This window comes from Oncorhynchus keta, chromosome 26, assembly GCF_023373465.1.
Source record: "Oncorhynchus keta strain PuntledgeMale-10-30-2019 chromosome 26, Oket_V2, whole genome shotgun sequence".
Taxonomy (NCBI): domain Eukaryota; kingdom Metazoa; phylum Chordata; class Actinopteri; order Salmoniformes; family Salmonidae; genus Oncorhynchus; species Oncorhynchus keta.
The window spans coordinates 41992627-42014025 of NC_068446.1; the positions used below are offsets into that span (position 1 = coordinate 41992627).

Sequence of the window (21399 nt, forward strand, 5' to 3'; positions counted from 1 at the left end):
TGTATTTTGGCTCTCACGGAGACATGGTTTAAGAGTAGGGACTTGGACGCTGAGTTTATGATTGACGGTTTTATGAGGCACCTATACGCTTGAACTGAGATGCCGAGGTTACTGGTGGAGTATGTGTCTATGTGAATGGTGCAAAGCTCCACCGGTTAGGTAAAGACTTTGCACGAAGGATGTTGAACTGTTATCTGTGTCATTGTGCCCCCGCTATCTACCTTGTAAATTTCCTCAAGTATTTGTCACTGTGTTTACGGCCATTTGCATTAGTTAGGGGTGTACTCACTTTTGTTGCCAGCGGTTTAGACATTAATGGCTGTGTGTTGAGTTATTTTGAGGGGAAAGCAAATTTACACTGTTATAAAAGCTGTACACTCACTACTTTACATTGTAGCAAAGTGTCATTTCTTCAGTGTTGCCACATGAAAAGATATACTCAAATATTTACAAAAATGTGAGGGGTGTACTCATTTGTGTGATATACTGTATACTCGGGACCGATATGGAGATGGTTTCAAAACGCTGTTCCGCGCCTACACATCCCTGATGAGCTGAAATGGTCAAATCATACAGACACCGTGGTGAAGAAGGCACAGCAGCGACTCTTCAACCTCAGGAAGCTGAAGAAATGTGTGCTGTCCCCGACAGCCCTCACAGTGTTTTACAGGAGCACCATTAAAAGCATACTGTCGGGCTGCATCACGGCCTGGTACGGCAACTCCACCACCGAGGAGGACCGCAAGGCTGTACAGAGGGTGGTAAGTTCAGCCGAACGCACCATTGGGTGCTCACTGCCTACCCTCCAGGACACCTACACCACAGAGGTGTTGCAGAAATACCAATAAGATCACCAAGAAGCTCAGCCAACTGAGCCATGTCCTGTTCTCCCCACTTCCATCACTCAGACACAAAATTCTAGTATCATCGCAAAAACTCTCAGACTTATCAATAGCTCCTACCCCCCAGATCATCAGGTTTCTGAATAGCCACTAGGCAGCTACCTGGTCCTTGTGCCCACCTCCTTCTCCCCCCACACACACAGATACTTACCCTGCACCACCCCCACAACGAACATTTATCATGGCTACAGTTGTACAATTGCATATATTTTAAAATGTTATATATTTATTATTATCTCATTAACTGGACTGTTGGAGCTCGGAGCATAAGAATGTAACTGTAACCTGCGATTTCATCTGTGCATGTGACCACTAAACTCATCTAATCTAATCTAAAAAAAAAAAATTAAAAACACTATCATCAAGGTCCAGGTGGTAGACACTGCCGACAACCCTCACGTATCTTGGCACAGCGACTGATAATAAATTGAACTTTGAGTGTAACTCTGACATATTGTGTAAGAAGTTACCAGCAACGCCTTTTTTCTGGTCTCCAGGTAGACAGGACCTTGATGACTCTGTTTTACATGTCCTACATAGTCTGTCTTAACAGTCTCTTTGATGTGTTGGTATGGCAACCTTTGTGTCGAAGCTAAAAAACAATTACTAGCTAGAACAGTGAACGTTGTCAGTAAAGCAGAGTAGGCTGTCCATCCTGTCTGACCTGTACAACAGACGAGTGTTGAGGAGAGGTAGAATCCATCCTGTCTGACCTGTAACAACAGACGAGTGGTGAGGAGAGGTAGAATCCATCCTGTCTGACCTGTACAACAGACGAGTGTTGAGGAGAGGTAGAATCCATCCTGTCTGACCTGTACAACAGACGAGTGTTGAGGAGAGGTAGAATCCATCCTGTCTGACCTGTAACAACAGACGAGTGGTGAGGAGAGGTAGAATCCATCCTGTCTGACCTGTACAACAGACGAGTGGTGAGGAGAGGTAGAATCCATCCTGTCTGACCTGTACAACAGACGAGTGGTGAGGAGAGGTAGAATCCATCCTGTCTGACCTGTAACAACAGACGAGTGGTGAGGAGAGGTGAGGAGTACAACAGACGAGTGGTGAGGAGAGGTAGAATCCATCCTGTCTGACCTGTACAACAGACGAGTGGTGAGGAGAGGTAGAATTCATCCTGTCTGACCTGTACAACAGACGAGTGGTGAGGAGAGGTAGAATCCATCCTGTCTGACCTGTACAACAGACGAGTGTTGAGGAGAGGTAGAATCCATCCTGTCTGACCTGTACAACAGACGAGTGGTGAGGAGAGGTAGAATTCATCCTGTCTGACCTGTACAACAGACGAGTGGTGAGGAGAGGTAGAATCCATCCTGTCTGATTATGCCCACTGTCACACTCAGACCATTATTTGCGATTGGGAACCATATTTAGGTAGCCTGTTTTGTATTGTGGTTCGTGGGTTATTGTCTATGTGATGTTGCATGTTTGCACTTTTGATAGCGGTCACGGTCGTGTGTGTGTGTGTGTGTGTGTGTGTGTGTGTGTGTGTGTGTGTGTGTGTGTGTGTGTGTGTGTGTCTATCATTAAAGGATGTGTGTGTGTGTTGTGTGTGTTGTGTGAGTGTGTGTGTGTGTGTGTGTGAGTGTGAGTGTGAGTGTGAGTGTGTGTGTTGTGTGTGTGTGTGTGTGTGTGTGTGTGTTTTGTGTACGTTGTGTTTTTTCCGTCTATCATTAAAAGGATGTATTCACACCACGCTGCGCTTCGGTCTCCTCAATACGACGATCGTGACACCAACCCTCTACACCAGGGATGGGCAACTTTGATAGTTGGGGCCACCTCATCACGAGGGGCCATAGTTGCTTGTGGGTTGAAATTCCACGTTGTGTATTCTACTTATCTAACTTGCAACAGTAAGTTGAGAACCGACTTAAAGTTTGTTTTTTTTTCGTGGGGGGGTGGGGGGGGGGGGGGCATGACTTCCAGGTCCTACCATCTGGCTCCCGGTTTATATTACCCCACTGTTAAGACTAACAGGCACAAGCTTTTAAATACAGGGAAGAGAAGGAGGTAGGTTAGGGGTGATGATGATGATGATGATGATGATGGTGATGATGATGATGATGGTGATGATGATGATGATGATGATGATGATGATGATGATGGCGATGATGATGATGATGATGATGATGATGATGATGATGATGCTAATACGTTGTTGACGATTATGGCGTTAACGTTTGTTTGTTTTTTAAACGTTTTGTTCCCGGGAACATTTATGATATGTTGTTTACGAGATGATGTAAGAATACACAGAGCACTTGAATTTAGGCAATGATGGCTTGCTGTATTTCAGTGCTGCTGCTAATGTCAATCACTGGTAGGTCTACTGTATCTAGTAGTATTGATGTCTGTCAGCCCTGTGACTTAGGTGTATTAGCTAGATCATTGTATTTACTATAACTGTGTCTCATTGTGAGCCGTGTGGATTTTAAACATGTTCAATGTTGTTTTTATTTGTGTTTTTTATGCTCCTTTTGCTGCAAAACCGGGGGAGTAAACTCCACCTGCAGTGGCACGGGTGCTAGGATGAAAACTGTGGTTGAAGCCTTTAGCGGGGGAGTAAACTCCACCTGCAGTGGCACGGTGCTAGGATGAAAACTGTGGTTGAAGCCTTTAGCGGGGGAGTAAACTCCACCTGCAGTGGCACGGGTGATAGGATGAAAACTGTGGTTGAAGCCTTTAGCGGGGGAGTAAACTCCACCTGCAGTGGCACGGTGCTAGGATGAAAACTGTGGTTGAAGCCTTTAGCGGGGGAGTAAACTCCACCTGCAGTGGCACGGTGCTAGGATGAAAACTGTGGTTGAAGCCTTAGCGTGGAGGAATTGTTGCATTTCCATTGTCATTTTTGTTACACTTGCTGCATTCAGTAGCATCTATGAATCACATTATTATGAACAGTATTGACGTCAAACGGGACAACCAAGGACACGGGTGGTTCCTAATGTGGTGAGATTCTCACAGGTGGTTCCTAATGTGGTGAGATTCTCACAGGTGGTTCCTAATGTGGTGAGATTCTCACAGGTGGTTCCTAATGTGGTGAGATTCTCACGGGTGGTTCCTAATGTGGTGAGATTCTCACGGGTGGTTCCTAATGTGGTGAGATTCTCACGGGTGGTTCCTAATGTGGTGAGATTCTCACGGGTGGTTCCTAATGTGGTGAGATTTTCACGGGTGTAAACAGAACAGCTGGTTGTGAGAGATTAGCATCAGAACCTGCAATTGTAGATGTTATTAAGAGTACACATTGCATGAATTGCTAAGGCATAAGAATATGAGAATTGTCTATTCTTATTGTAAATATATGTAGTTCTGTGCCTGTCTATTAATGTTCTGTATTATTTCATTTTATTTTGTTCTGTCCTTCTCCATCTCTTCAAAGACTCAATCACAGACACTCTTACTGACAGTTGTAGCTGTTTCGTGTGATATATAGTTGTCTCTATGATAAGAGAATTATGTTCTCCAGGCACATCACCCAATTAAATTATATTACTCTCAGTCTGTAAACCAGAATGCGTGAGATCCTGGTCGAATGAAACAGACGGAGGCCTGACTAGGACTACACATTTATTTATTATGATTTTATACATTCTAATCAATTCCATACAATTATATGTTTCAGGGCGGAATATTCTAATCATTCAATTAACAGACAATCCTCACCTATCACTCTACCTTCTTGCCCTTTGTGCTGTTGTCTTGTGCCCAATAATGTGTGTACCATGTTTGTGCTGCTACCATGTTGTTCTGCTGCCATGTTGTGCTGCTGCCATGTTGTACTGCTACCATGTTGTGTTGCTACCATGTTGTGCTGCTGCCATGTTGTGTTGCTACCATGTTTGTGTTGCTACCATGTTGTTCTGCTGCCATGTTGTGCTGCTACCATGTTGTGCTGTTGCCATGCTGTTGCCCCCTCCTCCCTCTCTGCAGATGACTTCGTCAACCATTTTGAAAAGAAGGTTGACGACATCCGATCCTCGTTTGCTAAGTCAAACGACACCGCTGGTTCTGCTCACACTGCCCTACCCTATGCTCTGACCTCTTTCTCCCCTCTCTCTCCAGATGAAATCTCGCGTCTTGTGACGGCCGGCCGCCCAACAACCTGCCCGCTTGACCCTATCCCCTCCTCTCTTCTCCAGACCATTTCCGGAGACCTTCTCCCTTACCTCACCTCGCTCATCAACTCATCCCTGACCGCTGGCTACGTCCCTTCCGTCTTCAAGAGAGCGAGAGTTGCACCCCTTCTGAAAAAACCTACACTCGATCCCTCCGACGTCAACAACTACAGACCAGTATCCCTTCTCTCTTTTCTCTCCAAAACTCTTGAGCGTGCCGTCCTTGGCCAGCTCTACCGCTATCTCTCTCAGAATGACCTTCTTGATCCAAATCAGTCAGGTTTCAAGACTAGTCATTCAACTGAGACTGCTCTTCTCTGTATCACGGAGGCGCTCCGCACTGCTAAAGCTAACTCTCTCTCCTCTGCTCTCATCCTTCTAGACCTATCGGCTGCCTTCGATACTGTGAACCATCAGATCCTCCTCTCCACCCTCTCCGGAGTTGGGCATCTCCGGCGCGGCCCACGCTTGGATTGCGTCCTACCTGACAGGTCGCTCCTACCAGGTGGCGTGGCGAGAATCTGTCTCCTCACCACGCGCTCTCACCACTGGTGTCCCCCAGGGCTCTGTTCTAGGCCCTCTCTTATTCTCGCTATACACCAAGTCACTTGGCTCTGTCATAACCTCACATGGTCTCTCCTATCATTGCTATGCAGACGACACACAATTAATCTTCTCCTTTCCCCCTTCTGATGACCAGGTGGCGAATCGCATCTCTGCATGTCTGGCAGACATATCAGTGTGGATGACGGATCACCACCTCAAGCTGAACCTCAGCAAGACAGAGCTCCTCTTCCTCCCGGGGAAGGACTGCCCGTTCTATGATCTCGCCATCACGGTTGACAACTCCATTGTGTCCTCCTCCCAGAGCGCTAAGAACCTTGGCGTGATCCTGGACAACACCCTGTCGTTCTCAACTAACATCAAGGCGGTGTCCCGTTCCTGTAGGTTCATGCTCTACAACATCCGCAGAGTACGACCCTGCCTCACACAGGAAGCGGCGCAGGTCCTAATCCAGGCACTTGTCATCTCCCGTCTTGATTACTGCAACTCGCTGTTGGCTGGGCTCCCTGCCTGTGCCATTAAACCCCTACAACTCATCCAGAACGCCGCAGCCCGTCTGGTGTTCAACCTTCCCAAGTTCTCTCACGTCACCCCGCTCCTCCGCTCTCTCCACTGGCTTCCAGTTGAAGCTCGCATCCGCTACAAGACCATGGTGCTTGCCTACGGAGCTGTGAGGGGAACGGCACCTCAGTACCTCCAGGCTCTGATCAGGCCCTACACCCAAACAAGGGCACTGCGTTCATCCACCTCTGGCCTGCTCGCCTCCCTACCACTGAGGAAGTACAGTTCCCACTCAGCCCAGTCAAAACTGTTCGCTGCTCTGGCCCCCAATGGTGGAACAAACTCCCTCACGACGCCAGGACAGCGGAGTCAATCACCACCTTCCGGAGACACCTGAAACCCCACCTCTTCAAGGAATACCTAGGATAGGGTAAGTAATCCTTCTCACCCCCCCCCCCTAAAAAGATTTAGATGCACTATTGTAAAGTGGCTGTTCCACTGGATGCCATAAGGTGTATGCACCAATTTGTAAGTCGCTCTGGATAAGAGCGTCTGCTAAATGACTTAAATGTAAATGTAAATGTGTTACTACCATGTTGTGCTGTTGCCATGTTGTGTTACTACCATGTTGTGCTGCTACCATGTTGTGCTGCTACCATGTTGTGCTGTTGCCATGTTGTGTTACTACCATGTTGTGCTGCTACCATGTTGTGCTGTTGCCATGTTGTGTTACTACCATGTTGTGTTGCTACCATGTTGTGCTGCTACCATGTTGTGTTGCTACCATGTTGTGTTGCTACCATGTTGTGCTGCTACCATGTTGTGTTGCTACCATGTTGTGGTGCTGCCATGTTGTGCTGCTACGCTGTGTTTTCATGTGTTGCTGCCATGTTGTGTTACTACCATGTTGTGCTGTTACCATGTTGTGTTACTACCATGTTGTGCTGTTGCCATGTTGTGTTACTACCATGTTGTTGTCACGTTGTGTCGCTAACACGCTGTGTTTTCATGTGTTGCTGCCATGCTATGTTGTTGTCTTAGGTCTCTCTTTACGTAGTGTTGTGGTGTCTCTCTTTGTCGTAATGTATGCTTTGTCCTATATTTTTATTTTATTTCTTTTTAATCCTAGCCCTCATCTCCACAGGAGGCTTTTTGGTAGGCCATCATTGTAAATACGAATTTGTTCTTAACTGACTTGCCTAATGAAATAAAGGTTCAAATATGTATTATGTCATGTTTTATGTTTTGTATAAACCCCAGGAAGACCCCTAACATACTACATACGAAAGCATCAAGGTGGCTGTTCTTTCTTCTTCTTGAGACAACGTGGAGACACGCACTTAGCCGATGTGTCAGGGGTGGGGCCCTGGAGTGCATCCAAGCGTTCTGATTGGTTGAAATTTGTGGATGATTGACAGACCTGAAGGGCTTTTTTTTAACCAATTGCAGATATGCCAGGGGTCTATTGAAATAATCCCATTGGACTAGAGACCCTCGAATGATCGGCTTGGTATTGTATAGTGAACGAGCGGGTGAATGACTGATTGAGCCATAGGACGTTATGGAACGAGAGATAAGCCTACCTTTAATGGCCGACTGATGATTTGATTGGATAAATGACGAGACTGGTGATCAGAATGAAGTTCATGTATTTTTATGAATAAGAAGGAACGAGAAGTCAAGAACGTGAGGATTGGACATCTGGGAATATTGGTGAGTGCGTCTATTCTATTCATTCTGTATTCGAATCATCATTGTATAATTGCGTTCTATTGTTGATAGTAATATAGCCTTATTTTAATGTAATGTAATCTAGGTATTTATTTTAGGGCTGACACACCAATAGACTACTTGATTTTATAATTTGATAGTCTACATCTCTATCATTATATACAGACATTAAAATTAAACACTCAATGGTTTGTACTGTGTCATATAAAACTCGGCAAACATGTGCGGAACGGAAGAGGAGTCCATACCCAAACAATGGCGCATCTCTGTTTTCTTTGTAATTTATTGATGAGAACATTCCAATGCTTTTTATCTCTATTCTAATAAAGTGTTACAAATATACATCGCGGTAAATTGCATCGATGCTTAACATATTAGAATAGAAACTCCACACAGAATGCTCAGATATTAGTCATTCGATATTTTCACCAAATTTAATTGAGAACATCTCTCTACCCTCTGGCAGAAGAATCGCAGGTTAGCGTTTTTTTGTTGTTGTCATGACTCATGTTCTGGAGGCAGCTCTGCAGGATGGTCACAAGCTGGCACAGCACAAAGGCATCAAATATAACCCTAACCTTAACCACATTGAGAATCCTCACCTTAACCACATTGAGAATCCTCACCTTAACCACATTGAGAATCCTAACCTTAAATTAAGACCAAAAAGTGCATTTTTGTTTTCATGATTTTTTACAATATAGCCTATTTTCACTTACTTTGCAGCTGGCCCATCAAGCAGAAATCTCCCAGTTCTGCCTCTAGGACAAGACTCATCCCAATAAACATAAAACTGTAGAAGAGTCACACCATTTCACCAGGTAGGTGTGACTTGGCTCAGACAGCATGATCTGATTCTGATTGCATTCCCTGACTTCATCTCTGTACGTTGCATTTGACTGGTCCTCAGTGTGTTTCAGTTGGACAGACTGGACAGAGCGCTGCTGACACAGCGACGGTGTGAGTGGAGCAGAGAGAACCGAGGATGGGGGGCGGAGGTCAGCAGACGGAGTCAAGCGAGCCGGTCAAGGGTGACGGGGTTGGGCCCGATGGAGGGCGAGGTGGCAGTGCAGTCTACACCTGGGAAGAGGTCCAGAAGCACTGCCACAGAAGCGACCAGTGGTTGGTCATCGAAAGGAAGGTCTATAATATTACCCAGTGGGCGAAGAGACACCCGGGGGGCATCAGGGTCATCAGTCACTTTGCTGGAGAAGATGCCACGGTCAGTAGCCTAAATATGGAAGTTGTTGGTAAAATGCTCTCAAGTTATTCCAGTGTGACTGTTGATCTTCATCCAGGCCTGTGCACATGTTTGTAATGTTGTACATTTAGACACATTTAGTAGCCTGTCATTGTATGACAGGTCCAGGGCCCGATTAAGAAATCACAGCTCTGACTGACAAACTGAGATCAATCTGCTCTTGAATTCAAACAAACAATAGCCCAGGCCAATGAAGCAACTCACAGATTGTACAATATTTGTGTGTATATATACAAATATATTTATATATATATTTATATATATATTTATATATATATACACACACATATATGACTGGATATATATATATACACACACACACACATACAGTTGAAGTCGGACGTTTACATACACCTTAGCCAAATACATTTAAACAATTTTTTTCACAATTCCTGTCATTTAATCTGAGTAAAATAATCCCAGTTTTAGGTCAGTTAGGATCACCACTTTATTTTCATTTATTTGAAATGTCAGAACAATAGAGTGAATGATTTATTTCAGCTATTATTTATTTAATCACATTCCCAGTGGGTCAGAAGTTTACATACACTCAATTAGTATTTGATAGCATTGCCTTTAAATTGTTTAATTTGGGTCAAATGTTTCAGGTAGCCTTCCACAAGCTTCCCACAATAAGTTGGGTGAATTTTGGCCCATTCCTCCTGGCAGAGCTGGTGTAACTGAGACAGGTTTATAGACCTCCTTGCTCGCACATGCTTCTTCAGTTCTGCCCACAAATTTTCAATAGGATTGATGTCAGGGCTTTGTGATGGCCACTCCAATACCACACCTGCTCGCCTGTTCAGCATCACTACTCTGGACGGCTCTGACTTAGAATACGTGGACAACTACAAATACCTAGGTGTCTGGTTAGACTGTAAACTCTCCTTACAGACCCATATCAAACATCTCCAATCCAAAATTAAATCTAGAATCGGCTTCCTATATCGTAACAAAGCATCCTTCACTCACGCTGCCAAACATACCCTCATAAAATTGACTGTCCTACCGACCCTCGACTTCGGTGATGTCATCTATAAAATAGCCTCCAACACTCTACTCAACAAACTGGATGCAGTCTATCACAGTGCCATCCGTTTTGTTACCAAAGCCCCATACACTACCCACCATTGCGACCTGTACGCTCTCGTTGGTTGGCCCTTGCTTCATTCTCGTTGCCAAACCCACTGGCTACAGGTTATCTACAAGTCTCTGCTAGGTAAAGCCCCGACTTATCTCAGCTCACTGGTCACCATAGCAGCACCCACTCGTAGCACGCGCTCCAGCAGGTATATCTCACTGGTCACCCCCAAAGCCAATTCTTCATTTGGTCGTCTTTCCTTCCAGTTCTCTGCTGCCAATGACTGGAACAAACTGCAAAAATCTCTGAAGCTGGAGACTCATATCTCCCTCACTAGCTTTAAGCACCAGCTGTCTGAGCAGCTCAGATCACTGCACCTGTACATAGCCCATCTGTAAACAGCCCATCTATCTACCTCATCCCCATACTGTATTTATTTATTTATCTTGCTCCTTTGCTCCCCAGTATCTCTACTTGCACTTTCATCTTCTGCACATCTACCATTCCGGTGTTTAATTGCTATATTGTAATTACTTCGCCACCATGGCCTATTTATTGCCTTAACTCCCTTATCTTACCTCATTTGCACTCACTGTGTATAGACTTTTTGTTTTCTTTTGTTCTACTGTATTATTGACTGTATGTTTTGTTTATTCCATGTGTAACTCTGTGTTGTATGTGTCGAATTGCTATGCTTTATCTTGGCCAGGTCGCAGTTGCAAATGAGAACTTGATCTCAACTTGTTCTCAATTTGTCTACCTAGTTAAATAAAGGTGAAATACATTTTTTTTTAAATTGACGTCAATTAGTCTAACAGAAGCTTCTAATGCCATGCCATCATTTTCTGGAATTTTCCAAGCTGTTTAAAGGCACAGTCAACTTCTGACCCACTGCAATTGTGATACAGTGAATTATAATGAAATAATCTGTCTGTAAACAATTGTTGGAAAAATGACTTGTGTCGTGCACAAAGTAGATGTCCTAACCGACTTTCCAAAACTATAGTTTGTTAACAAGAAATTTGTGGAGTGGTTGAAAAACAAGTTTTAATGACTCCAACCTAAGTGTATGTAAACTTCCGACCTCAACTGTGTATATATATATACATACATACATACATACATACATACATACATACATACATACATACATACATACATACATACATACAGTGGGGCAAAAAAGTATTTAATCAGCCACCAATTGTGCAAGTTCTCCCACTTAAAAAGATGAGAGAGGCCTGTAATTTTCATCATAGGTACACTTCAACTATGACAGACAAAATGAGGGAAAAAATCCAGAAAATCACACTGTAGGATTTTTTATGAATTTATTTGCAAATTATGGTGGAAAATAAGTATTTGGTCAATAACTAAAATGTATCTCAATACTTTGTTATATATATAAATATATATATATATATATATATACCAAGTAAAATGTCCAGTGGCACACTGACTCGCCTAATAGATGAAGATGAAGCCATAGGTTACTCACGGTGATGGCCGACGCGCTTGTTGTCGCAGTAGCCTATCTCAAGATAAGCAATGAATAACAGTGTTGATGTGAGCAAAACAAACAAACATTGTTTCAATTAGTTCTTCAGACTGTCTAGTCTTCTGTTTTTCAGTGAGAGCCATTTGCTTTCCAAACTGTAATTCCCCCCCGCGATTGTATTTTGAAATTGGCAAAAACGCAAACTGATAGCTGCAACCAATCATAGAAATATGATCCATAGATGGCAGTTTCCGGTCAAGTCATGACTGGCATCCATTGCTAGTGTAGCCATGAGTTTAACTGTCAAATTGCCAGGGTAAGAGGTTCCAAGACCACTTCTATGGATTATATGTCTATGGCCACAACACAACAAGCTGTATATATGGTGCACATGCTGCCCAAACTGCGGCCAAACCAGACTGTAGGCAACTGCCAAAATAAAGCAAACACTTGCGTTAACGAGGGATGCAAAGTATATGTTTTGGTGCATTTTCCTGGCATGGTTTTAGGTCCACTTGTAGAAGCAATGCCAAGGCGCATTGAAGCTGTTCTGGCAGCTCATGGTGGCCTAACTCACTTGGTGTTGGTGTTTCCTTTATTTTGGCAGTTACCTTTATGTGCTTGTGATAAAACTGAATTAATCCACAGTTATTTTTAATAAACTGTTGATCCCCTGTGGCGAAATGATGCTCTCTGGTATATTTTGAAATTTGAGAGATTTGATTGGATAAAAAATGATATAAAGAAAACACTTTTTTTTTTTTTTTGCCTCTTGGACTCCCTATGGGCTTGGGCCCCTGACAATTGACCAGCCACATTAATTTTTTTCTTAATCAGTTAACCAATCAAGGCAGGGCCTCACAAGTTACTCACGTGGGCCCTCTACCTTCTCTCCTACCACCATCTGACCATTAGCAGAGTAGCAGCAGACTGTCTACACTCAAATCCTCCTGTGGTTGCAGGTTGCAGTGAAGAAAAGACTACATATATAATATACTATATATATATATATATATATATTATTATTTTTGCTTCCTCTTGGGTCCCCCACGTCTGTTAGTAGATCGTACATTGTGACTGTATTACATATTAGACTTGTTGTTAGGGGATTGTACATTGTTGAATCCTAAAATCGTGATCACCTCTTAACTAATCTCACAGTAATTGTTTTAAATATTTGTTTTATTACCTGAGAGACATCAGAAGGACATTTGTATGTATTTATATTAGGCAATATAGATTAATCTATATCTCTGATTTCTAGGATGCATTTGTCGCATTCCATCCCGATCCTAATTTTGTCAGGAAGTTTCTGAAGCCGTTGCTGATTGGAGAGCTGACACCGACAGAGCCCAGCCAGGACCAGGGGAAAAACGTGAGGAGGCCCATCTTTATCTCTCTCCCTCTACAGCATCACACCCATAACATACATCGTTGTAGGCTACATAATGTGAAGCCTACAGCATCTCTCCCTCTGACATAGCATCACTCCCACTCTAACATACTGTAGGTTAAGGTAGGGACCCGGGGACCAACGTGAGGCCTGTCTTTCTCTCTCTCCCTCTACAGCATCACACCCATAACATACATCGTTGTAGGCTACATAATGTGAAGCCTACAGCATCTCTCCCTCTGACACAGCATCACGCCCACTCTAACATACTGTAGGTTTAGGAAGGGACCCGGGGACCAACGTGAGGCCTGTCTTTCTCTGGCTGAGGCTCTCTCCCTCTGACATCCCAATAGGTTTAGGAAGGGACCTGAGGCCTGTCTTTCTCTGGCTGATAGGGGAATTACAGCATCTCTCCCTCTGACACAGCATCACTCCCACTCTAACATACATCGTTGTAGGCTACATAATGTGAAGCCTACAGCATCTCTCCCTCTGACATAGCATCACTCCCACTCTAACATACTGTAGGTTTAGGTAGGGACCCGGGGACCAACGTGAGGCCTGTCTTTCTCTGGCTGATAGGGAATTACATGCATCTCAGACTGAATGCTGTGCAGAATGATTTATTTCTACAATGTGTCAGAGTGTTGTAAGAGCAGGTGTGATGTGGATGGAGATATTTAGAGACGATTTACCTCCTAGAAATGTAGTCTGTCATCTACTATAACTAGGGCACATTATACCAGCCTGTCTATATGCCCAGATGCCCCTATAACTAGATCACATTATACCAGTCTGTCTGTATGCCCAGATGCCCCTATAACTAGATCACATTATACCAGCCTGTCTATGTGCCCCTATAACTAGATCACATTATACCAGCCTGTCTATATGCCCAGATGCCCCTATAACTAGATCACATTATACCAGCCTGTCTATATGCCCAGATGTCCCTATAACTAGATCACATTATACCAGTCTGTCTATATGCCCAGATGTCCCTATAACTAGATCACATTATACCAGTCTGTCTATATGCCCAGATGCCCCTATAACTAGATCACATTATACCAGCCTGTCTATGTGCCCCTATAACTAGATCACATTATACCAGCCTGTCTATATGCCCAGATGTCCCTATAACTAGATCACATTATACCAGTCTGTCTATATGCCCAGATGTCCCTATAACATACCAGCCTGTCTATGTGCCCCTATTCACATTATACCAGCCTGTCTATATGCCCAGATGCCCCTATAACTAGATCACATTATACCAGCCTGTCTATATGCCCAGATGTCCCTATATAGATCACATTATACCAGCCCAGATGTCCCTATAACTAGATCACATTATACCAGTCCTATATGTCTATAACTAGATGCCCTATGTGCCCTATAACTAGATCACATTATACCAGCCTGTCTATATGCCCAGATGTCCCTATAACTAGATCACATTATACCAGTCTGTCTATATGCCCAGATGTCCCTATAACTAGATCACATTATACCAGTCTGTCTATATGCCCAGATGCCCCTATAACTAGATCACATTATACCAGCCTGTCTATGTGCCCCTATAACTAGATCACATTATACCAGTCTGTCTATATGCCCAGATGTCCCTATAACTAGATCACATTATACCAGTCTGTCTATATGCCCAGATGCCCCTATAACTAGATCACATTATACCAGCCTGTCTATGTGCCCCTATAACTAGATCACATTATACCAGCTGTCTATATGTCCCTATAACTAGCCATTATACCAGCCTGTCTATGTGCTCCTATAACTAGATCACATTATACCAGCCTGTCTATATGCCCAGATGTCCCTATAACTAGATCACATTATACCAGCCTGTCTATGTGCCCCTATAACTAGATCACATTATACCAGCCTGTCTATATGCCCAGATGTCCCTATAACTAGATCACATTATACCAGCCTGTCTATATGCCCAGATGTCCCTATAACTAGATGACATTATACCAGCCTGTCTATGTGCCCCTATAACTAGATCACATTATACCAGCCTGTCTATGTGCCCCTATAACTAGATCACATTATACCAGCCTGTCTATGTGCCCCTATAACTAGATCACATTATACCAGCCTGTCTATGTGCCCCTATAACTAGATCACATTATACCAGCCTGTCTATATGGCCAGATATCCCGCTGCCTGCTGTCTGTTTTCCTATTCAGGAGTCTTACATCTTTCTGTTACTCATCATTTCTTCTTCTTCTTCTCTTCAGGTTTCTCTTCTCAATTTACACTGTCCTCATCCCCCTCCTGTCCTCCTCCTCCACTCCCTCAATTCATCATCCCTTTCATCATCATCCATCCTCTTGGTTCATCTACTTGGCTCTATCACAGTTGGTCTTTCTGCTATCTCCTCGCCTCCTGTCCTTCTCCCTCTCCTGTCCCTTTCCCTCTCCTGTCCCTGTCCCTCTCCCTCTCCTGTCCCTCTCCCTCTCCTGTCCTTCTCCCTCTCCTGTCCCCCCTCCTGTCATCCTCCCCCACACCCTCAATTCATCATCCCTTTCATCATCCACCTTCCTCCTGGTATATCTACTTGGCTCTATCACAGTTTGTCTTTCTGCTATCTCCTCGCCTCCTGAAATCAAGGACAGATTAATTGAGATAGACTTCATACGCCTGTATTGATTATTGATCACCTCTAACCCATACAGGCAGTACTGGTGCAGGACTTCCAGGCCCTGCGTGACCGTGTGGAGAAGGAGGGTCTCCTCCGTGCCCGCCCCCTGTTCTTCAGCCTCTACCTGGGCCACATCCTGCTACTAGAGGCCCTGGCTTTGGGCCTGCTCTGGGTCTGGGGGACCAGCTGGAGCCTCACACTGCTCTGTTCCATTATGCTGGCCACGTCTCAGGTACCATTACAGTATTATTAAGGAGTACAAGAAGATATTTGACAGGCATAGGGATCAAAGGTTAGGGTTAGGTTTAGGATTAAGGTTAGAATTAGAGGATTAGGTTTGGGGTTAGGATTAATTTTAGGGGTGGTGAGGTTAGGTTATGGTGAGGATTTATGTTAGCCATAGGATTACCAATCCACCTTTCAGACACCGTTCAAAATCTGCCTTCCTTTTTCCCTCTCAGGCCCAAGCTGGCTGGCTGCAGCATGACTACGGCCACCTGTCAGTCTGCAAGACATCCAGCTGGAATCACGTACTGCACAAGTTTGTCATTGGACACCTAAAGGTAGGCTGCTGGACAATGGTTGGACATTTGACAATACTGTTTCTTTAGGCGGATCTTCTGCTACTCTTTGGATAAGTTAACCGGACACCGTTTAAACCTAGTTCTAGACTGAAAACCATTCTCATTGGATAATCTCCTTTGAAAGTACAGGTTTAATCTGTGTTCATGGAAACGGTCCTTTTCACTTTCCTACATTCACCAGAGCAGTGTTACATTTCCAAGTTCACTGCTATACATTAGCCTTATTTTGTGTCGTGTCCAACAGGTGTAAGTTATAGTAAGTGTAATTGTGTGTACCATTAATAAGTAACAGTAGCTGTGTGTTTCCAGGGTGCCTCTGCTAACTGGTGGAACCATCGTCACTTCCAGCACCACGCTAAGCCCAACATTTTTAGTAAAGATCCTGATGTCAACTCACTGCATGTCTTCGTCCTGGGAGACAAACAGCCTGTAGAGGTAGTTATCACTATAATATATTTGTGTATGTGATCCTTGCAGGAACTGAACCAACAACCTTAGTGCTTTATGACCCATCTGATGTCATGTCATATTTGCATAATAATCCAAATATTCATGCAATATTCAAATATCCATGTAATAGCTCATTAATTTAATGTAATATTCATGTAATATTCAAATATCCATGTAATAGTTAATTACTTTAATGCAATATTCATGAAATAACCATGTAATAATATTAATGTAGTATTTAAATATCCATGTAATAGCTCATTAATGTAATGCAATATTCATGAAATAACCATGTAATAATACTAGTGTAGTATTTAAATATCCATGTAATAGCTCATTAATGTAATGCAATATTCATGAAATAACTATGTAATAATACTAGTGTAGTATTTAAATATCCATGTAATAGCTCATTAATTGAATGTAATATTCATGAAATAACCATGTAATAATATCCATGTAACGGTTTGTCTCAGTCGTGTTAAAACGGTATTCGTGTTTCTGTGTAAGATCCATCTGACTCCTTGTCTCTGTCTATTGCAGTATGGTATAAAGAAGTTGAAGTACATGCCCTACCATCACCAACACCAGTACTTCTTCCTCAGTAAGTTGCTGAACACGTTTCATGGATTTCTGTATAGAATCACATCAACTTCCATTGAACACATAAAAGCAATGTATGTAATACCAATCTTTTTCTTCTGTCTCTCAGTTGGGCCTCCACTAGTTATTCCAGTGTTTTTCTCCATCCAGATATTCCAGAACATGTTTTCACAACGGAACTGGGTGGTGAGATATCATACCAATTAAATTTAGACTTAATCCTCTTCCTTCCTATGTGGAACCTAAGGCTTCCGTGTGTGTGTGTGTGTGTGTGTGTGTGTGTGTGTGTGTGTGTGTGTGTGTGTGTGTGTGTGTGTGTGTGTGTGTGTGTGTGTGTGTGTGTGTGTGTGTGTGTGTGTGTGTGTGTGTGTGTGTGTGTGTGTGTGTGAGAGAGCTGTAATTATATTACTATGCGAACACCTGGGGGCACTAAATCCTTGTTCGTTGCTCACTAAAGGTAGCGAGCATAATACCACTAACACTGACTGTACCATCAGAAATGTCTAGCTTCCTAATCAACAGTGATAATTGTTGCTTTGCTAGGAACCCCAGATGTGATCATGTCTGTCCGTAATACCAATCTTTGTCTCCTGTGAAGGATCTGGCGTGGTCATGTCTGTCTGTAATACCAATCTTTGTCTCCTGTGAAGGATCTGGCGTGGTCGATGACTTTCTACCTTCGCTTCTTCTGCTGTTACTATCCCTTCTTTGGTTTCTTTGGCTCAGTAGCATTGATCAGCTTCGTCAGGTAAAGTATGAACTGAGAGGGAGCTCAAAGATTAACTCATTCATTCGTTGTGTTCAAACTATCTACAGTATTAGAAAACAACACAATGCTGTGCTTCATGTAATAATGTAACGTAATATTGTGGCTGAATAATTATATTGTACTGTATATATAGGTTTTTGGAAAGCCACTGGTTTGTATGGGTGACCCAGATGAATCACCTTCCTATGGAGATAGATCACGAGAGACAACAGGACTGGCTCACCATGCAGGTAACATGTCATTAATAGACAACTGGGTCTTGTCTTGGAGTAGGAGGGCTGATCTGTTCATACATTCCTATTCATTATCATCTTAAAAGATTAAACTGGTCCTAGAACAGCACTCCTACACTGAAGCTTAGTGAATACAGGCCCCTGTGTGTTTTTTGGGGTTGTGCCATCTGCATTTGTATTTATTATGGATCCCCATTAGTTCCTGCCAAGGTAGCAGATACTCTTCGTGGGGTTTATTATGGATCCCCATTAGTTCCTGTCAAGGCAGCAGCTACTCTTCCTGGGGTTTATTATGGATCCCCATTAGTTCCTGCCAAGGCAGCAGCCACTCTTCCTGGGGTTTATTATGGATCCCCATTAGTTCCTGTCAAGGCAGCAGCTACTCTTCCTGGGGTTTATTATGGATCCCCATTAGTTCCTGTCAAGGCAGCAGCCACTCTTCCTGGGGTTTATTATGGATCCCCATTAGTTCCTGTCAAGGTAGCAGCTACTCTTCCTGGGGTTTATTATGGATCCCCATTAGTTCCTGCCAAGGCAGCAGCTACTCTTCCTGGGGGTTTATTATGGATCCCCATTAGTTCCTGCCAAGGCAGCAGCTACTCTTCCTGGGGTCCAGCAACATTAATACAGTTATGTACCGTTTCAAATATTACATGACATTATATTTCATAACACTTTTTACCCAATACATTTAGTGTTCCCTCATGCCACATCTGTAGTTCTCCAGCAGAGGGAGCTGTAACGTGTCTCTTTCTCTGGTCTTAGTTGAGTGCTACTTGCAACATTGAACAGTCAACCTTCAACGACTGGTTCAGTGGACACCTCAACTTTCAGATTGAACACCAGTAAGTGAAACAAATATCCCACCTTACTGTTGTCTGTCAAACAGTATATACTGTATTTATATGGTCATTTATAAAGTCATTCAGATACTAAAGTAGGTCATAGTTTAGGCAGTATTCAGCTTTATTTGATCTTAAATATAACTTAAGTTGTTTGTACTAATTACTTGTACTAATGAATTATGAATAGTGTTTAGATACAACATTTATACAATCCTACTCAGAAACTGAGGTTTCTCTGAGAAACTCTAATACCCTTTGCTCTCTCTCCCCTCTTTCTGCCTCTCTTTCTCTACCCCCACTCTCTCTCTGCCTCTCTTTCTCTACCCCCACTCTCTCTCTGCCTCTCTTTCTCTACCCCCACTCTCTCGCTGCCTCTCTTTCTCTACCCCCACTCTCTCTCTGCCTCTCTTTCTCTACCCCCACTCTCTCTCTGCCTCTCTTTCTCTACCCCCACTCTCTCGCTGCCTCTCTTTCTCTACCCCCACTCTCTCTCTGCCTCTCTTTCTCTACCCCCACTCTCTCTCTGCCTCTCTTTCTCTACCCCCACTCTCTCTCTGCCTCTCTTTCTCTACCCCCACTCTCTCGCTGCCTCTCTTTCTCTACCCCCACTCTCTCTCTGCCTCTCTTTCTCTACCCCCACTCTCTCTCTGCCTCTCTTTCTCTACCCCCACTCTCTCTCTGCCTCTCTTTCTCTACCCCCACTCTCTCTCTGCCTCTCTTTCTCTACCCCCACTCTCTCTCTGCCTCTCTTTCTCTACCCCCACTCTCTCTCTGCCTCTCTTTCTCTACCCCCACTCTCTCTGCCTCTCTTTCTCTACCCCACTCTCTCTCTGCCTCTCTTTCTCTACCCCCACTCTCTCTCTGCCTCTCTTTCTCTACCCCCACTCTCTCTCTGCCTCTCTTTCTCTACCCCCACTCTCTCTCTGCCTCTCTTTCTCTCCCCCACTCTCTCTCTGCCTCTCTTTCTCTACCCCCACTCTCTCTGCCTCTCTTTCTCTCTCTTTCTCTACCCCCACTCTCTCTCTGTCTCTCTTTCTCTACCCCCACTCTCTCTCTGCCTCTCTTTTTCTCTACCCCCACTCTCTCTCTGCCTCTCTTTCTCTGTCTTTCAGTCTGTTTCCTACCATGCCCCGTCATAACTACCACATGGTGGCTCCTCTGGTTCGTGCTTTGTGTGAGAAACATGGACTTCCCTATCAGGTCAAGACTTTGCAGAAAGCCATCATTGATGTTGTCGGGTAAGTGGTAACATCACATATACCACTACTTATCCACGGGTATGCAATAGTTGCAGACAAATAGCTACTCAGTTTAAAAAATAAAATATAAACATGTTTTAATGAATACTTGTATCGTGCTATTCCTCTGGGAATAGATTGTACATCATAAGGTGATACCTGCTGCTCTCAGTCTCCTATGTGATTTACCTGGTTCTTTATCCACCTCTGTTCTTCTCCAGGTCACTGAAGAAGTCAGGGGATCTGTGGCTGGATGCATATCTCCATAAATAAATCCCTTCCTGACTCTGGACGGGATTTAATCCATCGCAGATTAACGACCTGTGAACAGAGATAGTTTCCCCAGACGTTTGTGTCAGATGCTGTATTTTGTTGTGACGTAATTGTTTTAATCATTTTTGGGTCCAAGGAAGAATAGCTGCTGTCTAATGGGGGGTCCAAAGCAACAAATCAGGGTTTATATTAGGGCTTTCAGAGTTAATTAGTTAACTGAAGTTAACTTTTTTTTAAATTTTAGTGCATACATTTTATTTTTATCGTGATTAATCGCATTGTCTGAAAGTGTTGAATACACTGAAAATATCCAAAACACATCATGTATACAACTAAAATCTATAATGCCATGTAAAAATAAATTGAGGTTAAATAAAGTTTGCTTTCTCAGTTGACCTAATTTTGCTAACATAGAAAACTTTTTGGTATGAAAAATCTTAAATTACAGCTCACGTTGAGCAAATTAGCAAATCCTGCTAAAAAAAATGGAATTGTTTGATAGCCTTAGTTCATGTACATCATTGGTCGGGCTTCTTTTTTTTTGTGGTGGTTTTCTTTTATGGTATTTCAAGCATTATCCACTGGGCTTGCTGCAGGCAGAACATCCTAGGGAATGCTGACACAAGCTGTCTCCAATCAATCATTCAATGTCTGGTTGTATGTGAGTGTTTG

At 43.5% G+C, this 21399-nt stretch overlaps 1 protein-coding gene and 2 long non-coding RNA genes across 5 annotated transcripts; 2 read left to right on the forward strand and 1 right to left on the reverse strand.

Annotated features, from left to right (window-relative positions):
* Positions 1-1569: 1569 nt before the first annotated feature.
* On the forward strand, positions 1570-2102 carry LOC127912240 (uncharacterized). Its single transcript, XR_008081616.1, has 3 exons — positions 1570-1644; positions 1743-1940; positions 1974-2102. It is a non-coding gene; the product is annotated as an uncharacterized LOC127912240 (long non-coding RNA).
* LOC127912241 (uncharacterized) lies at positions 1793-2318 on the reverse strand. The gene is made up of 3 exons (XR_008081617.1): positions 2191-2318; positions 2044-2092; positions 1793-1911 (listed from the first exon to the last, which is right to left on the reverse strand). It is a non-coding gene; the product is annotated as an uncharacterized LOC127912241 (long non-coding RNA).
* Positions 2319-7614: 5296 nt separating this feature from the next.
* Positions 7615-21122, forward strand: LOC118359378 (acyl-CoA Delta-6 desaturase-like). Of its 3 annotated transcripts, none has more exons than XM_052480911.1 (14): positions 7615-7813; positions 8558-8652; positions 8752-9053; positions 12936-13046; positions 15767-15964; positions 16194-16295; positions 16626-16751; positions 17310-17370; positions 17479-17555; positions 18020-18117; positions 18272-18368; positions 19137-19216; positions 20329-20454; positions 20676-21122. In XM_052480911.1, exons 3-14 carry the CDS (start codon positions 8817-8819, stop codon positions 20725-20727), a joined length of 1365 nt encoding a protein of 454 aa, XP_052336871.1. In that variant the 5' UTR covers positions 7615-7813; positions 8558-8652; positions 8752-8816; the 3' UTR covers positions 20728-21122. The 3 variants fall into 3 exon arrangements, with proteins under 3 accessions (XP_052336871.1, XP_052336870.1, XP_052336869.1); XM_052480909.1 differs by having other exon boundaries at positions 7616-7813; positions 8742-9053; XM_052480910.1 differs by lacking the exon at positions 8558-8652 and having other exon boundaries at positions 8742-9053.
* Positions 21123-21399: the final 277 nt, after the last annotated feature.

Coding starts and splice junctions, on each gene's coding strand:
- LOC118359378 (XM_052480911.1), top strand. CDS start 8,817: ATGGGGGGCGGAGGTCAGCAGACGGAGTCAAGCGAGCCGGTCAAGGGT. Junction 15,965..16,193: donor TTATGCTGGCCACGTCTCAG/GTACCATTACAG, acceptor TTTCCCTCTCAG/GCCCAAGCTGGCTGGCTGCA. Junction 18,369..19,136: donor AGGACTGGCTCACCATGCAG/GTAACATGTCAT, acceptor CTCTGGTCTTAG/TTGAGTGCTACTTGCAACAT.